This window comes from Tasmannia lanceolata, unplaced genomic scaffold, assembly GCF_043159265.1.
Source record: "Tasmannia lanceolata isolate RefF3 unplaced genomic scaffold, GAP_Taslan_0.1 ptg000008l, whole genome shotgun sequence".
In the NCBI taxonomy this organism is placed as follows: Eukaryota; Viridiplantae; Streptophyta; class Magnoliopsida; order Canellales; family Winteraceae; genus Tasmannia; species Tasmannia lanceolata.
Genome location: NW_027518685.1, coordinates 43,763,809 through 43,781,578, shown reverse-complemented (window position 1 = coordinate 43,781,578; position 17,770 = coordinate 43,763,809). Strand labels below are relative to the sequence as shown.

Sequence of the window (17,770 nt, the reverse complement as noted above, 5' to 3'; positions counted from 1 at the left end):
AAACCGCCGGGGAATAACATATATTGCCGACGGTTATAACCGCCGGCCAATTTCAGAGGAAAATGTTATACGAAAACTAATGCTGGCGGTTAGAAAATGCCGGAGAAAAAGTAAACTAAGTGCCGGCGGTTAATAAACGCCGGTAATAGCTTTAGCCGGTGCGTATGTAATAGTTCGGGCGGCGGTTTAAGTAAGATATAGCGGCGTTCTAGACCGCCGGTGAAAATGCAAACTTTTCACCGGCGGTTCATAAACGCCGGTAATAGTTTTATCCGGTGTGTATGTAATCGTTCTCGCGGCGGTTTAAGTTAGGATATAGCGGCGTTCAGGACAGCCGGTAAATGTGTTTTTTTTTTTTTTAAAATAAAAATGAAAGTGGGTTATTATTCTTCATTCCCTTCATGGGTACATATACCTGATAACAAATTATCGTTTATCACATTATCCACATCAAAGACAAGTAGAACTACACATCCAATAACATCACTTATCTTTCTTATGTACACATCTTTCCATGTAACCCTGCGTCCCACAAGTACTATGAGCGTAAAAAGCACCCCACCTTCCATCCATAACCATTCAGAAATCATACCTCAGAAACAATTCAATCACAATGATAAAGGATGATACAAACAGGTGCAATAAAAAGACATTCAATAATAAATACCAAAAGCAAGCGAAGGAGGAATCAAATACCAAATTTAAAAACTCAATAGGAGAAAACACCAAATGGATGTTGGATTGCCATCTGCATTATATTTACACCAAATAATTCTTAAAAGTTTAATATATTAGTATCTTACGTACTTCCAACGTACTCTACATCGAAGAAAGTCCCCTATTCCATTACACTATCTGATGAAGTCATGTATCTCCTTGTTTAATACACACAATAAGAAGACGCAGCCAGGAAAGAGGGGCTTAGGTTTTACTGAATATGAACCATTCTCTGCTATGTCATCCTCTTCTTCCTCTTCATCATCCGAGCCTTGGTAAGGAGAAATTTCATATGACTCTACTTCTTGGCTTACTTCAATGAACGAGATACCATCTTCATTCTCTTTATGTGTATTGACTGAATTGTTCATTACCTACAAAAAAGAATATCAATAAAGTTCTTCAACCCTTGATCTGAAATTGAGAAAAAAAAATATATGCAAGTGCATCTTTGACAAAACTAGACTCATTAAATTATGCTCATGTTTTCAACCAAACCAAGCTCAAGAACTATGATAAACATAAGAAATTCAGCCACTAAACCACTAAAAAAAGAAAGAGACAACACAATTTATAAAATGCCCAATGAGCTGATTATGATTCAGTTACCGGCACAAGGATATACATTGGATGACTACAATTTTGACTACCAAATTGCATAAACAAACGGATTATAGTATAATGCCCAAAACACCATCTCTGCTGCTGAAATCTGTATGCTTTAAATGTGTTTGGTAGTTCATTATTCACCTACAGAGTGTCATTTATTAGAAGTTGTGAAACAACCAGTTACTCCAAATGCTTAAGCTGTTAGAGCTGGTGTTATTCAATCAGCTATACTTAGCACTCCCCCTCATGGATGTTATTTACTCCACAAGCTTAAGCTGTTAGAATTGGTGTTATTTACTCATTTACACTGTACCACTCCCCTTCACTTGTGGCCTCTTTTCTTTTGGGTCGGTAGATATTAATATTGGGGTGGGGATATCCTATGTCATTATAAAATAAAATAAACCTGTGTCCAGTGGAAAGAAACAAAGCGAGCACAGTGGAAAGAAACAAAGCCAAGAAGCTATCACAACAGCTATTGAGAAATGTGGACAAAATAATAAAGAGGAAAGTGCTAAGAACAAAAAGAGAGCACAGTGGAAAGAAACAAAGCCAAGAAGCTATCACAACAGCTATTGAGAAATGTGGACAAAATAATAAAGAGGAAAGTGCTAAGAACAAAAAGAGAGCACAGATATCATCTCCACTAGATAACAACATATAGGGAAATGATATGTTCACCCCATTTCTTATTTGGGACAGCCCCGTCTAGTTTAAAAGAGTAATCCTAAATAAACTAGAGGAGTCTCTCTCTCTCTCTCTCTCTCTCTCTCTCTCTCTCTCTCTCTCTCTCTCTCTCTCTCTCTCTCTCGTGTTGACCAAAAGAGTGAGTGGAGGTTGATGGTATGAAAAGAGTATGGGCAATCTTTCGTGTGGGGGAGAGTATTTTTCCTAAGTTACAAAACGTGTGTTAGTGTACATAGGAGGGTTATTTTTGTCTTACAGGTGTTACTCAAACAAAATTAAAGGTAATGCTGCTGAAATTGCAGGTGTTACTCAAACAAGGGAATCTGGCATGTCAAAGCTTTGCATTGACTTTAAGAATCGAGGTAAATAGACACCGATAAAAGGTTTGTCTATAGTTTCTTATCTTTTACTCAAGTTCTATGGTTGCAGTATTGATATCCATGTAAAATCTATCCACTTCAATAAAATCCTTGCTTATGTAGCAAGAAAAAGAAGGCAAATATCTTTCTTACACTTGGTAGCAGAGAAAGAAAACCAAGAAAGATTTTGGACTTGTAAAGTTATGCATGGCTAAGTTCTGAAATTTTTTTCTATCATCATTCTATAGTCCATCAATATGTTGATGAAATTCAATAGTCTTTCCATCACGGATGCACAATCACTTCATGAGAAATGCAAATGTTGAGTTACCTGCAATATGCCCGCTGGCACAAGCATCTGCCACAGCTTGGGCATCCATGATTGCCCCTCGGGCATTGTTCACAATAAGGACTCCCTTCTTCAACTTTGCAATCCTCTCTTTGTCGAACATCCCCCTGTTACATAATTGCAATGATTTTAATAAGCTGGGCTCTTAAATTCAGAAAAGTGAACAGACACTGAATAATGGAAAATCAACTATACAAAGGTGGTGTTGGGATTCTTGTCTTGTTTCCATGTGGAGGGACTCTTGTGTTGTATCTCCCTGATAAGATTAGGAAAGAGAGCGTTTGGACGTGAATGTGCTCTCTTGTGATTTCCTAGTTGGACTAGGACAGAAATAGAGCGTGGGAGACTTAGGTTTAATAATCTAAGACTACAAGGTAGAGTATACCCCATGATATGTGCGATCGTGGGATGAGAAAGTATCTCTTATGGAAAAAACGAGGGAGTAAGAAGGTTTATAAAGATCACAGGAAAGGATTCTGTATATTTTGTACGGTTTTAGACCATGCAGAAACCATTGTGTATGGGCCATGTAAGTATAGTTGCCAAACCATGGAAAATAGTCATGTTATCTAGGGGTGGTTATTCGGTTATAACCGAACCGAAATAACCGATTATAAGTTTTCTCAATTGAAGATTACTTTGTTTTTACACTTTTGATTAATGCTATATATAGTATAGGAAATATATTGAGAATAGGTTCAATATATGGATATCGTTGCTTTTTCCCTGAATTGAGGACATATTGGAAACTATGGTGAAAAACAAGCAAAGGTGTCTTTACATTAGATAGAAAAATGAGACAGTGAATGACATCTGTCACTTTGAGGGGAGCTGGAAATGGTGGTTTGGAGATTTTAGAATCATAATCCAAGCCTTTTTTTTCCATAAAAGTGTTTGGTCATAAAACAATCTAGAGAATTAACTACATTCTGGAACAATGTTAGTCATAAACAGGTAAGATCCCATTTGAAATGCTAGATAAAAGCTGAGGTACGTGGGAAAGTTCTTACTTAGTTTTTTCCGTAAGAGGCATGTTGACAACAACAATGTCACACTTGGGAAGCATTTTATCAACATCTTCCTCAAATTTTGCACCCAACTGATTCTCGAGCTCCGGTTCAATCCTCGGTCGTGGTAGAGGAGGTTACAGTTGAATGGCTTCAAGCATTGGAGCAAAAGCTTTCCAATACGCCCTGCACCAATTGTCCCGACCGTCTTTCCCTCAAGATCATAAGCCCTATAAGCAATGCCGGCAACGTTCCAATCCCTTTTGATCACCTGATTATAACCAGGTAGAAAATTGCGAACGAGAATGAGAATTCTCATGAGCTCATCTTCAGCAACAGAGACCACATTGGATCCAGTGACCTCAGCGACTGTCAATCCAGCAGCAGCTGCAGCTTTGAGATCAACATGGTCAGAGCCAATTCCAGCAGTGAGGAGGACTTCTAAATTCTTGGCCTTCTTTATCCTTTCGGCTGTAACGTAGGCCGGATGGAACGGTGTAGTTATAAGAACGTGTAGGTCTGGAATGTGCTTCTCAAGTTCTGTATTAAGAAATATACATTTCCAAAAGAAAATTCAGCCTTTTGAATAGTTTTTAATAACTAAGATCAGTAAGACAGTCTGTTATTCTTAGAATCAAATAAAATATCAAATTACTAGAACTGAATTTTGATAATAGTAAAATACTAGAACTGAATTTTGATGTTCTATCACCCTATATCACGTAATACCCAAGTACTGATGCCATTATGGGCAAAAATTTGCACAACTAATTATCAGTTATTCAGTTACTAATTATCATAGACTATACACAAATAAGGCAATATTACATACAAAATTGATTGAATTGTACCTTCTCGAGCTTGTCAACATTTGTTGTTCAGTAATTAGGTATCTACTCAAAACCACCAAAGCCTCAAAGTTAAACAGTAACACCATAGCAATAAAATAGGCAAACGAGCAATATAATGCGCACAAGTTTTAATTCTAGATAAAGTAAGAGACCCATTATACAAAGAAGATATACAAAAGTCCATAAACGAGGAAACTTTACAAACTCAAAATGTCTATTACAATGCAACAAAAGGTATATAGTCCGAAAATCAACTATGAAACTGAAAAACAATCAAAATATATAGTAGAGGTCGGCCTTAAGCGGTATGAGCTGGTCTAATCTGCAAGAAGAAATCAAACAAAAAAATATTAAAATAAATTAGAAACACCAAGTTATTAGCAGCAAAAATAAGGAGTAGTACAATTTTCATTGGTCATTTACTTACAAGATAGGACTGCCAAGCGACTGGTGCTCCCGCTGCATCTCCAATAGTCTTGAGGTATAGGGATGGCTTTAGCAAAGGTTCCTCCGGCTCAAATATGACATCGATTTGGACCACGGAGTATCCAAGTCCAATCGGCAAATCATCAACCTCATCATTTGGATCTCTGCTGAGAAAAATGCCCCTTGCCACTTGAACTCCCTTTCGTATTTTACTCAATAAAACAACCTTATCAACATTATAAGAAACAAAATTAATGACTTATGTAGATGATCGAAATATCAAGTCAGAATTTACATAACGGATTTATACCTCGTCTGATGAGGGTGATCGTAATCCATGACTGCCAGAAGAGGAAGCTACATTAGCTCGCGACTGCAAAACATCTTCGGGAGTCTGCTAAGAAAGATATTGTAATAAATGTATGAAATGAAATATCTACGTATTAATCCTAAGGGACATAGTGAAAAACTTACGTAGTTGGGGCTAACGCCCTGGAGGTGGGTTAAGATCTGCGACATTTGTTGTTTCACTTGTGTCAGCTCCTCTGCCATAATTGCATTCACCTGTTCTAATTGGGCCATTTTCGTGTTAAGATGCAAACTATTTCCTCGGGGTTGAGGAGGCCTAGTTGCAGTGCCCAATGTTGTTGAGGGAGTAGCAAAAAACCCAAGCATACGCACCCTACCACGTGTCTCTTCGCCCATTAATTGGCCGAAGAGGTCATCTCTGGAAGGGATCCCGCTCGATTCAGGTTCGGGATTCTGCTCCTGACGCTCTTTGATTTTTGCCTTGAAAAATATGAGGGAAAATAATGACAAGTTATATAAAGTTGTTGACCTAAATAACAGATTATGTAAAACATACCATAATCTCCTTGGATTTAGGATCTGCAGTCTTCCCGTCTTTTTTCGTATGGGTAATCACAAACGTATCCGCACGGCTCGGCATTTTCTTCTTAGCTTTGAACTGTACTCATTGCAATAATGACAGCAAGTGATCAATATAAAAAAGAGATAGTAAATCAACATAAAAGGTTGCTGAAATTACCTCCATCTTGGTCACTCTTGCATAGCTCCGCGAACCGGCAGTGTGTGCTATCATTTGTTGGGCTCGGTTTGCCTTATTTGTTGCGCAAAGTTTCTGCAGTGTGAAAACAATAAATAGATATATAACTATAGTATTTTAAAGGAGAGAATAATACAGGAGGTAATATTGTCTACCTGCCCTTCAGGAGAGTTCCAAAAGTCGCATAGAATTTGATATTCTGACGGGATCACGCTTCCAGGTGGTGGTGGTTCATTTTGGAGGAAGTATTTAGTCCTCAGGGTTGACTTCCATTCCCGCCATTTCTTCCCAAGGTCTGCTATAACATACGGCTTGTTGTCTTCAGGAACGTCATATTTAGTCTGTATTACATGTCAAGTGAAATATAAGTATCATTAGGTTAGAATAATAAAAGTAAATGTAGACATATATACAGATTCAACAACGTTTACCTTGACAATTGCCCACATATCTTCTTTTTTTTCAAGTGGAACCCTCCTCCAGTCCCTATATGAGATAGGACATTTTTCACCTGTCCTCGCAATATTTCCGAGGAAACTTTCGAAAGGATTTGTATTTTCTGAATCTGGCTGCCCAATTTGGTTGAATTCAACTGGTTCCGGCGGTCCTTGTCGGCCCCAAGTCTTTTTGCAACGTGTAGGCCCTCTTTTCCTCTTCGATGAGGAGGCACTGGACCGGTTAGGATGCTCCTCCTGAGATTGGTCAGTGAGAGGCTCCTCTGCAGACTGAACATCCGTACGCTCAAAGTCATGTGAATGGGATGGAGCCTGACTCTCTCTAGGCATTTTTTTAAATGTATAAGATAACCTGTAACTTGAAACAATACATAGAAAGAGATATCATAAATTCAAGATAAATAAGCTGTGTAAGTAGACCTGCTTGAGGAAAACATAATAGCATTCTCAAATTCCAATGGATGAAGATGAAACCAGCATCAGATGAACCTACTTATCAAATGAAACTTTTGCATGCACCTGAATTTAATAAGAGGAGTAACATCCTTCTAAAGAGCATATAAATTAGCATATATGATTTTTTTTTACTTCTCAATGGTGGAATGTTACATACCTTAGATAGGATTCTTGTTTGATGGATGCGCAAGGAAATCAAACAGATCTTTCTGTTTACCAATGCATGAAAAAATATCAGATATCATAACCTTCTCCAATTCTAATTCAAGGACTTCATATAATCCACACGACCTTGCATATAATTAGTATAGAAAGAGCAAGAGCAACGAGTTCTTAACACTTGTACAGTCGAAAATCAGAAGAATAAAAAACTTGTTATGTAAATAAAAGTACAATGACAAAATAATGTAAACGAGTTCTTAACACTTGAAGAAATGATGCCAAAAAAAACCTTTTAATGTAAAATGATGGACCCAACCCATGCTATGATTGAGGTGGAAAATATTCCACAAAAGAAACTTTTCAACAGCATAAATGAGAGTACAATGACCAAGCTGTTCTTAGGCACAGATACACCTCATGACACAACTCAAATTTGAAATATCACTCAGAATTGCCTCCCAGGTATTGTCAACTCCATCACTATCATCTTGCTCCGTATCATATTCTTCTTCGTCTTGGTTTTCCTGACTGAAGACATCCAATGGTATATCAATCTCTGTCCCAACAATATCTGTCCGTTCCCATTGTTCAATTTCTTCCAAATTCTGGATTTCCACCGCTTCGCTCTGTATATATGTCTCGTCATTGTCTCCACGCACTTCGTACAAATCCCTAGGTTTCGTCTTGATGATTTCCAATACGGAAGACAAAAAAATATGCTTTTCTTCTTCCAATTGTGTTCCTTACGAGGCATCTCTTCGGTATTCTCAGGTTCATTGGGATTCTTCTCACGCCTCCTTTTCTTTCCATGGGTATTCGGCTTCTTCCCACTGTTATCTGACTTCTTGCCACGTGTATCTTGTTTCTTTCCACGTGTATCTAGCTTCTTCCCAGTTGTGGTTGGCTTCTTCCCACTAGTATCCGGCTTCTTACCAAATGTTACGTTAATGCTCTGTAATTGATCCAGAACTTGACTGCCTGATAGCGGAATCGGAGCTACCCTCCATTCTTCCGTCCCATCAAAACCTGACTTATCAGATCGAAATGTGTGATTGATCGGTAAGAATCGCCGGTGGCCCATGTAGCATTGCTTTCTTCCATGACTCAACCTTTGAGAACACGTTTCTTTATGGCAAGATGGACAAGCCAGTTTTCCTTTCGTGCTCCATCCTGACAAGTTAGCATACGCCGGAAAGTCACTAATCGTCCACAACACAGCAGCATGCATTTGAAACATTTCATTCCTCTCTGCGTCGAAAGTCTGCACACCATCAATCCATAGTTCCTTCAACTCTTCTACCAAAGGTTGCAAGTAGATATCTATGTCATTCCCTGGTGAAGATGGTCCTGGAATAAGCAGTGAGAGGATCATATACGGTTGCTTCATGCACATCCATGGTGGCAAGTTATATGGCATTAGAACAACTGGCCACGTGCTGTGAGCAATACTCATCGTCCTAAAGGGATTGAAGCCATCACTTGCTAACCCAAGTCTAACATTGCGAGTCTCTGAACCAAACTCTTTATACTTGCAGTCCAAAGTCTTCCATGCTGTTGAGTCTGCAGGATGCCTTAATATACCATCTTTTGTGCGGCCCTCATCATGCCATGTCATAAAAGATGCTGTTTTCCTCGACATGTATAGCCTCTGCAATCTTGGTTTCAGTGGGAAGTGACGCAGAATCTTGGCAGGAATTTTTTTTCCTTTTGTAGATGTCTCAGATGGCTCGTCGTCTGGATGTACTGCATCTGTTCTCCACCTCGATGCCCCACATGTGCGACATTTAAATTCATTAGCAGCTTCCTTCCAATACAACATGCAATCGTTAGGGCATGCATCTATCTTGTTGTAATCGAGGCCCAAATCCTTAATAATTTTCTTCGTTTCATAAAATGACTTTGGCAACGTTTCACCATCAGGAAGTGCCTCCTTCAAGAGATCAAGTAACATAGTGAACGATTTGTTGCTCCATCCATTGAGACACTTGATGTGAAAAAGTCGAACAAGGAAGGATAATTTAGTGAATTTGCTGCCCGGGTATAATTTCTGCTCGGCGTCCTCTAATAATTTGAAAAATCTTTGCGAATTTAAATCTAGCCCCTCCGTACTTGTATTTCCTAGATCAACCCCACCGTCTGATGGCACATTGTCCATAGCAGGGTTAAACAATGGGTTGAGATCGTGTAACATTTCATGCATTTCATCTTGTAGTATGGGTTCATCGTGCACTCGGTGATCACTGTCGGCCATAACACACGCCGATGGCACTGCCTCCCCATGAAAAATCCATGTATCGTAGCCCTTAAGCATCCCATCGACAACCAAATGATCCTCGGCCTGTATTCGATCAACCAAATAAATGTTGCCACATTTAACACATGGACATTTGATCATGTTCCCATAATTAGTTCTAGCAAATGCAAAATCAAGGAACCTATCCAACCCTGCCCTATATGCTGGGTCAACTCTGTTTATAAAAAATGGGAACATGCGTGAGGCTTATAAATTAAGATAACGAATTGGTTAAATCCAAATTTAATAAACTAACCCTACGTTATGAGGGTCGTACCTTGGAAGTTGCATCCAACTTTTATCCATGACTACTCTCCTGCTTTACTCAAGAATAGAATGATAATGATTGGAACGAATGTGTACGACTGAAGAAAAACAAAGTGTCATTGAGGTCAAACACACTTGTTAAAATAAAGAATCCCAATTTGGGAAGGAAAAATATTCAAAGTTGGAGGTCTAAATCCCAAGTTCTCTGCGAACACGAATTCCTAAAACATTAAAAAAATGATCTTGTCCTTAAAGATAGAAAATTTATGCTTTTGTAATAGCAGCAACATCTTCATTATAGAATATAGATAAGACTAGACAAAAAAAAACAGCATCAAACATGAGATAGCCAGCTACAAGTAGACCAGCAAAGAACTATGAAATTCAGGCATATGAGCTCTAAGTACAAGATTTCAACCAGACTCCCTCATTTGCTAGTCGAACAACCTCACATTGGCTTCTATTATAACATAGAACCTAATTACGATGCTATCAACAGAATTTTGAAAGATTTAGGGCAGCACAAATAGTATATTGGATGTGCTTCACTAGATTGCTTTTTCTAGGACAAAATAAAAATTCTAGAATATGCCTACATAGCCTAATATACATACAAGTTTTTATAGGTAAATATAGATCAAACTGACTAATAGTTGACCCATCTTATTTTTCCTTGGTCAAGGTTTATGAAAATTAGCTACATACCATAACTGCAGTAATCTTAATTGTAGCTGCCAAGCCTACAATGCAGTGACAGGCTCCTCCCTTTTTCTTAGAAATTGTGTCTTCAAATGCAGACCCATTAAAGGGCTTGACCATCTTCAATTTTTGAAGAGCTCTCTGTTTCCTCTTTTTTCCCTATGCGAGTCAGCCACATGGATTGCATGTTTGTGTGTGATCTCTTTAAATGCTCGTACCTCTCTCTGAAAGAAAGTCCCCAAGTCCTTTTGGAACTGATGGTTTCCAAGGTTGTCAGATAAATGAAAGCCTAGTCCATTTCTTTATCCTGTAGTCCAAAAAATCAGGGCATGATTAGAAACACAAAGCATTGTACAGTGCTATGCAGAAAAATAAAAACAGCACTGTAGGTTCAGATTCTCCATTACCCAGAAACGATATTGTTCTGCTTCCTTCAACAAAACGAAGTTGTTACTCGTGTTCATTCGAAGCAATAGACAATGGTGGTATAACCATACAAGTTGAGAATTGGTTCTTTTTCTATAAACCTCAACCACAGGGGGCACAAATAATCTGACATTAAACCCAATCCCGAATCATACACAACTGTTCAGGTTTGATAATCAAGAGCACGACCAATAGAAGCTTATACCCACCACAAAGCACTTCAAGGAGCACTGTATCCAACTTCCAAATCATAGACACGATAGCCCCCTCTACGAGTTTACCATGGATTTCTCCCCAATGTACCTTACGTCCATCATGAGGCATCACAACCCGCATAGAATAGCAATTTGTTTATTGCAACTTGCGCCTAGCAGGAAGTACGAAGGAGCATCAGTCACTCTTTCTCATAGACAATGCTCAACTGAAGCTTCTTGACAGAGTTCATTGAATGGTTATTTGGTTTGTATCTCCTCTTCAAACTACTGACACCTCAAGAGCCTTTACTTCTTGGTTATCCATTCCTGGTTTGGAATTAGCTCCTCGACCAATGTTTTGCAAAATCCCTGAAGCATCAGAAGTCAAGCCTTTATATAGGTATTGATCTAACAAGATTGAATACTTAAGAGCAACCTGGAGCTCCTCTTCATCAAAATCACGAGAAAGATGGTTCCCCCACTCCCTGGATCTCCCTTCCAGACAAATACCATGTAAAAGAGAAACAAAGGTAACTGAATCTGGCATGCAGCCCTTTGCCAGCATTTTGTGTCTCAACTCCAAAGCAACTTCGAGCATTCGATGTTTGCAAAGGCAAATGATGATGGCATTATAAGCAGCAGTCTTGTAATCCCATTCATCCAATACCATATGCCTGAACATATCCAGAATAATAGACTGGCCATGCTCTGGGCATTCACTTCCTTTGGAAGCCGCAAACCCGCTAATCAAATGATGGAAGATGATGTCATTGGGTACGCAGTTATTATGAAGCATTTCTTCAAATAACGAGGCAGATATTCCAAGTTTACCGTCCCTAGAAAAGCTTCCTATAAGAATACTGTATGTGATAACATTAGGAGCCAAACCACAGGATTTGATCTCTCTAAAAATCTCTTGGGCTCTATCAAAATCTCCCTCCCGGCAAAACCCATTAATCAGAGCAGAATAAGTAACAATGTTTGGCTTACAATTCCGTTTCACCATATCACCAAATGCCCTTAGGGCACCATTCATGTTATTTTGTTTAACATACCCATCTATAACCGTTGTGTAGGTGACTGTGTCAGGATGAAGATTGCTAATTACCATTTTATTGACATTCAAGATTGCGTCATTCATCATTCCAAATTTACAATAGCAATTGATCATGGCATTGTAACCGACAACCCCAGACTCGATACCCTTTTCAACCATGAACTCAAAGAGCTTTTTAGCCTCACCAGCATCACCGTGTCTGGTGAACCCATCAATTAGTGTCACATAAACAAACTCATCTGGAAGGACATTCCTGTTGGGCATCTCAGCAAGCAAATTTTTTGAGGCAGTAAGCTTCCCTTTCTTGCAAAGACCATTCATTAAAACGTTGTAAATAGCTGCATCAGGTAGAACTCCTCTTTCTATCATTTTATCATGGATCATTAATGCATCATCAACCTCACCAACACTAACAAGGCCATGGACAAGAACTCCATAAGTTACCAAGTCAGGTCTATGTCCTCTCTCCATCATCTCAATAAACAAATTTGATGCCCTAACAATATCCCTCTCCCGATAATACCCATGAACAAGAGGCGTATAACTAAACTTATTAGGCAGCAATCCCCTCTCCATTGCCTCCTTTAAAAGATCATCTGCCTGTCCCACATTCCCATCACGACAGGAACCAGAAATTAGAGTATTATAAGTCATAATATCTGGTTCACAACCACTTTCAAGCATTTGCTTGAAAATCACCATCCCTTCAGCTATGGATTTCCATCAGTTATTGCAAAATGATTTACGACCCATTATTTTGATCTTGTAGAACATTACGAGGCAACCCACAAAATCCAGTACCCATCAAATCGTTATCCCATGCATGTGATACAAAACTACAATTCAACCAATAAGCTTTATGTTGGAAGGACAAAAAGAGGCTTGATTGATGAAGGGCCTAGGATCATCCGATTAAGGTATTCTCAATGGCATTTGACTGGACTTGTGGTCTCCGGTTGGGTCAACAGATCCGATCAAAAGCCGCATTCTTTCTTGCATTTTTTATAAATCAAAAGCAAACTCACAAGAATTCAACTATCACTTCAATTTCATTAAACATTACTACAAATTAAAGGCAAATGAGTGGCATTTTTTTCTATTTTTCCTCAATTTCTTAGTTCCCGGAATCCCGTCTTTCAGAAAAAGGCAGAGTTCATACACTGTAAAAAAAAAAAAAAAACACACAGAAAAGAAGCATTTCCACATGCTAGGCAAGGCCATGCCATACAACGTGTGAAAGCTATTGCAAAACAAGGATCAAAATGACCCAGTTATTGTCTAAGAGATTCAAGCACATGATCTAAAAAACCAGAAAGGATACCCATTAAACATACACAGCAATAGCCTAAAATCAAATCAAGAATCGAAATTCATGGCAAAGATATTAAGACTTTCATCAGAGGCCCAACGAGAACCCAGATACATTTAAACAGAACCAACCAACTAGATACATTTAAACAGAACCAACCAGCAAGGAGAGAAGTACCATTCACTTCTGATGTTCCGGATGTCTCCTGAGTCTCTGTCGTTGGATGGGGTGCACTCTCCAGACCTATAGAATAAGGCAATCATACATGATTTTATAAATAAATCAGACTGAGCAAGAGGTAGATACTAATACAGGGGTAGATACTAATACATGATTTTATAAATAAACCACATTGAGCATTAAAATCATAATATCAGATATTTCCATATGAGAAAAACGAAACCCCATCAAAACCCCAAACCCCATCTTTCACATAAAAGAGCTGAGAAAACCATATCAAAAACCCAAACCACATCAAAAACCATATCAAAACAGCATCTATTACACTGAAACCACATCAAAAAAACACAAACCAAAACTCAAATGGAAACGAAAATCCAAAATCGAAACCCCAAGCTCCGTCAATGAAATCGAAACCCTATATACATCCAGGGATTTCGGTGAAGAGAGAAACCCCGATGAAACCCTAACCAAAACTCAAATGGAAATCAGACCCTTCTCTTCTTCTCCAATCTCCAAAACCCTAAACAAATTTATCCTTATCTTCTTCAAGCCCTCTTTCCCACCCTTTGCAAAACCCTAAAACGAGATCCAAAAAACCGTTATTACAACCAAACGAGATAGGGAGAAGAGGTGGAGACAAAAGGGAAAATACAGAGCAGAAGTGGAGGAAAACGAAAACGAAATCACCTACCTTCGTTGAAATGAGACTCGATTAAGCGGCGAGAGATCGAGCTGCAAGGAAAAAAGGGAGGGACACCGGGGATCGTGGGTTCGCGCGCGAGGATGAAAATGCCCAAATAGATGAAAGAGGAAGGAAATATGGCGGGTTCTCACGCGGGAAAGGGAAAATGGGGATCGTGGGTTTTTTATACATCAGGTATTCCCGGCGGTTTTACTTATTACCGCCGGTGACTAACATATATTGCCGACGGTCATGGCTGTCGGCAATACTATGGCCACGGTTAAAAAAAAGCGTCTGATGTTATTAATATTTCCGGCGTTTTTTCCGAAACCGCCGGTGAAATTTGGGTATTTGCCGACGGATATTACGACCGCCGGGAAATATCCGCCGGTAATACCCCTTTTTCTTGTAGTGATCATCTCATCCCCACCTCAAAACTTTGCAAATAGCTCCTTGACACCATCTATGGGGTTTCCTATGTGTAAAAGATGGATGTTTTATAAAGTTACTAAAATAAGAAACTTTCTCTTTTACAATCTCTATCCTTGATCAACAAAATCTAATATTCAATACCCTCTAATCATAATCTCAAAACTTGGCTAAAACCTCATGGACACAATCTATAGTGTTTCCTATGTCTAAAATGTTGATGTTTTATAAAGTTTCTAAAATAAGAAACTTTCTGTTTTTCAATCTCTACCAACAAAAGCACCTTGACAGCATATCTTGGTTTTCTTATATCTAAAAGATGTTTGTTTTATAAAGTTTCTAAAATAAGAAACTTTCTATTTTTTCAATCTTTATATATTATCAACTAAATCTAAGTTTCCAAAATAAGAAACCATATATTTTTTAAATCTCTATTCTTCATCAACTAAATCTAAAATTCAATATCATCTCATCCTCATCTCAAAACTCAGCTAAAAGTTCCTTGACACCATATATAGGGTTTCCTATGTCTAAAAGATGGATGTTTTGTAAAGTTTCTAAAATAAGAAACTTTATATTTTTTCAATCTCCATCCTTTATAAACTAATTCTAAAATCCAATACCATCTCATCCACATCGCAAAACTTGGCTAAAAGCTCCTCGACACCATCTTTTTGGTTTCCTATGTCTAAAATATTGATGTCTTATAAAGTTTCAAAAATAAGAAACTTTCTAATTTTTCAATCTCCATCCTTTATGAACTAAATCTAAGATTCAATATAATCTCATCCCCACCTCAAAACTTTGCAAAAAGCTCCTTGACACCATCTATGGGGTTTCCTATGTCTAAAAGATGGATGTTTTATAAAGTTACTAAAATAAGAAACTTTCTATTTTACAATCTCTATCCTTGATCAAGAAAATCTAATATTCAATACCATCTAATTATAATCTCAAAACTTGGCTAAAACCTCATGTACACCATCTATAGTGTTTCCTATGTCTAAAAGGTGGATGTTTTATAAAGTTTCTAAAATAAGAAACTTTCTGTTTTTCAATATCTATCAACAAAAGCACCTTGACAGCATATCTTCGTTTTCTTATATCTAAAAGATGTTTGTTTTTTAAACTTTCTAAAACAAGAAACTTTCTATTTTTTCAATCACTATCTATCATCAACTAAATCTAAGATTCGAAACAATCTCATCCGCATCTCAGAACTAAGCAAAAAGCCCCTTGACACCATCTTTACGATTTACTAAGTTTAAAAGATTGATATTTTATAAAGTTTCTAAAATAAGAAACTCTCTATTTTTTCAATATCCATCATTCATCAACTAAATCTAAGATTCAATACCCACTCATTCTTATCCCAAAACTTAGCTAAATGCTCGTTGATATCATCTCTAGGGTTTCTTATGTCTAAAAGATGGATGTTTGATAAAGTTTCTAAAATAAGAAACTTTCTATTTTTACAATCTCCATCATTAATCAACTAAATCTAAGATTCAATACCCTCTCATCCTCATCCCAAAACATGGCTAAAAGCTCATTGACACCGTCTCTAGGGTCTCATATGTCTAAAAGATGGATATTTTTTAAGCCTTCTACAATAACAAACTTTCTATTTTTTCAATTTCTATCCTTTATCAACTAAATCTAAGATTCAATACCATGTCATCCTCATCTCAAAACTTGGCTAAAAGCTCCTTGACACCATCCCTAAGGTTTCCTTTGCTAAAAGATAGATGTCTTACAAAGTTTCTATAATAAGAAACCATCTATTTTTTAAATCTCTATTATTCATCAACTAAATCTAAGATTCAATATCATCTCATCCTCATCTCAAAACTCATCTAAAAGTTCCTTGACACCATATATAGGGTTTCCTATGTCTAAAAGATGGATGTTTTGTAAAGTTTCTAAAATAAGAAACTTTCTATTTTTTCAATCTCCATCCTTTATAAACTAATTCTAAAATTCAATATCATCTCATCCACATCTCAAAACTTGGCTAAAAGCTCCTCGACACCATCTTTTGGGTTTCCTATGTCTAAAATGTTGATGTCTTTTAAAGTTTCAAAAATAAGAAACTTTCTAATTTTTCAATCTCCATCCTTCATCAACTAAATCTAAGATTCAATATCATCTCATACCCACCTCAAAACTTTGCAAAAAGCACCTTGACACCATCTATGGGGTTTCCTATGTCTAAAAGATGGATGTTTCATAAAGTTACTAAAATAAGAAACTTTCTATTTTACAATCTCTATCCTTGATCAACAAAATCTAATATTAAATAACATCTAATCATAATCTCAAAACTTGGCTAAAAGCGCATTGACAAAATCTATAGTGTTTCCTATGTCTAAAAGGGGGATGTTTTATAAAGTTTCTAAAATAAGAAACTTTCTGCTTTTAAATCTCTATCAACAAAATCACCTTGACAGCATGCCATGGTTTTCTTATATCTAAAAGATGTTTGTTTTATAAAGTTTCTTATTTTTTTTAATCTCTATCCATCTTCAACTAAATCTAAGATTCAATACCATCGCATCCTCATCTCAGAAATAAGCAAAAAGCTCCTTGACACCATCTTTACGATTTACTAAGTTTAAATGATTGATATTTTATAAAGTTTCTCAAATAAGAAACTCTCTATTTTTTCAATATGCAATATTCATCAACTAAATCTAAGATTCAATACCCACTCATTCTTATCCCAAAACTTCGCTAATTGCTCGTTGATATCATCTTTAGGGTTTCTTATGTCTAAAAGATAGATGTTTGATAAAGTTTCTAAAATAAGAAACTTTATATTTTTACAATCTCCATCCTCATCTTCAACTAAATCTAAGATTCAATACCCTCTCATCCTCATCCCGAAACATGGCTAAAAGCTCATTGACACCGTCTCTAGGGTCTCATATGTCTAAAAGATTGATGTTTTTTAAGCTTTCTACAATAACAAACTTTCTATTTTTTCAATCTCTATCCTTTATCAACTGAATCTAAGATTCAATACCATCTCATCCTCATCTCAAATCTTGGCTAAAAGCTCCTTGACACCATCCTTAAGGTTTCCTT

At 37.3% G+C, this 17,770-nt stretch overlaps 3 protein-coding genes and 1 pseudogene across 4 annotated transcripts; all 4 read right to left on the bottom strand.

Annotated features, from left to right (window-relative positions):
- Positions 1-721: 721 nt before the first annotated feature.
- Positions 722-4,278, bottom strand: LOC143882988 (formate dehydrogenase, mitochondrial-like; annotated as a pseudogene). Its single transcript, XR_013252330.1, has 3 exons — positions 3,732-4,278; positions 2,704-2,828; positions 722-1,091 (listed from the first exon to the last, which is right to left on the bottom strand). The product of XR_013252330.1 is annotated as a formate dehydrogenase, mitochondrial-like (transcript).
- A 462-nt stretch (positions 4,279-4,740) lies between these two features.
- On the bottom strand, positions 4,741-7,152 carry LOC143883622 (uncharacterized). The gene is made up of 9 exons (XM_077386966.1): positions 7,140-7,152; positions 6,503-6,878; positions 6,227-6,412; positions 6,054-6,146; positions 5,871-5,972; positions 5,480-5,794; positions 5,316-5,399; positions 5,007-5,231; positions 4,741-4,901 (listed from the first exon to the last, which is right to left on the bottom strand). The coding sequence occupies exons 2-9, from the start codon at positions 6,854-6,856 to the stop codon at positions 4,878-4,880; spliced, it is 1,383 nt and encodes a 460-aa protein (XP_077243081.1). The 5' UTR covers positions 6,857-6,878; positions 7,140-7,152; the 3' UTR covers positions 4,741-4,877.
- A 390-nt stretch (positions 7,153-7,542) lies between these two features.
- On the bottom strand, positions 7,543-9,743 carry LOC143882987 (uncharacterized). The gene is made up of 3 exons (XM_077386362.1): positions 9,715-9,743; positions 7,892-9,612; positions 7,543-7,802 (listed from the first exon to the last, which is right to left on the bottom strand). The coding sequence occupies exons 1-3, from the start codon at positions 9,741-9,743 to the stop codon at positions 7,543-7,545; spliced, it is 2,010 nt and encodes a 669-aa protein (XP_077242477.1).
- Positions 9,744-10,350: 607 nt separating this feature from the next.
- LOC143882986 (uncharacterized) lies at positions 10,351-12,782 on the bottom strand. Its single transcript, XM_077386361.1, has 2 exons — positions 10,811-12,782; positions 10,351-10,710 (listed from the first exon to the last, which is right to left on the bottom strand). The coding sequence occupies exon 1, from the start codon at positions 12,780-12,782 to the stop codon at positions 11,304-11,306; it is 1,479 nt and encodes a 492-aa protein (XP_077242476.1). The 3' UTR covers positions 10,351-10,710; positions 10,811-11,303.
- Between the last annotated feature and the right edge of the window lie 4,988 nt (positions 12,783-17,770).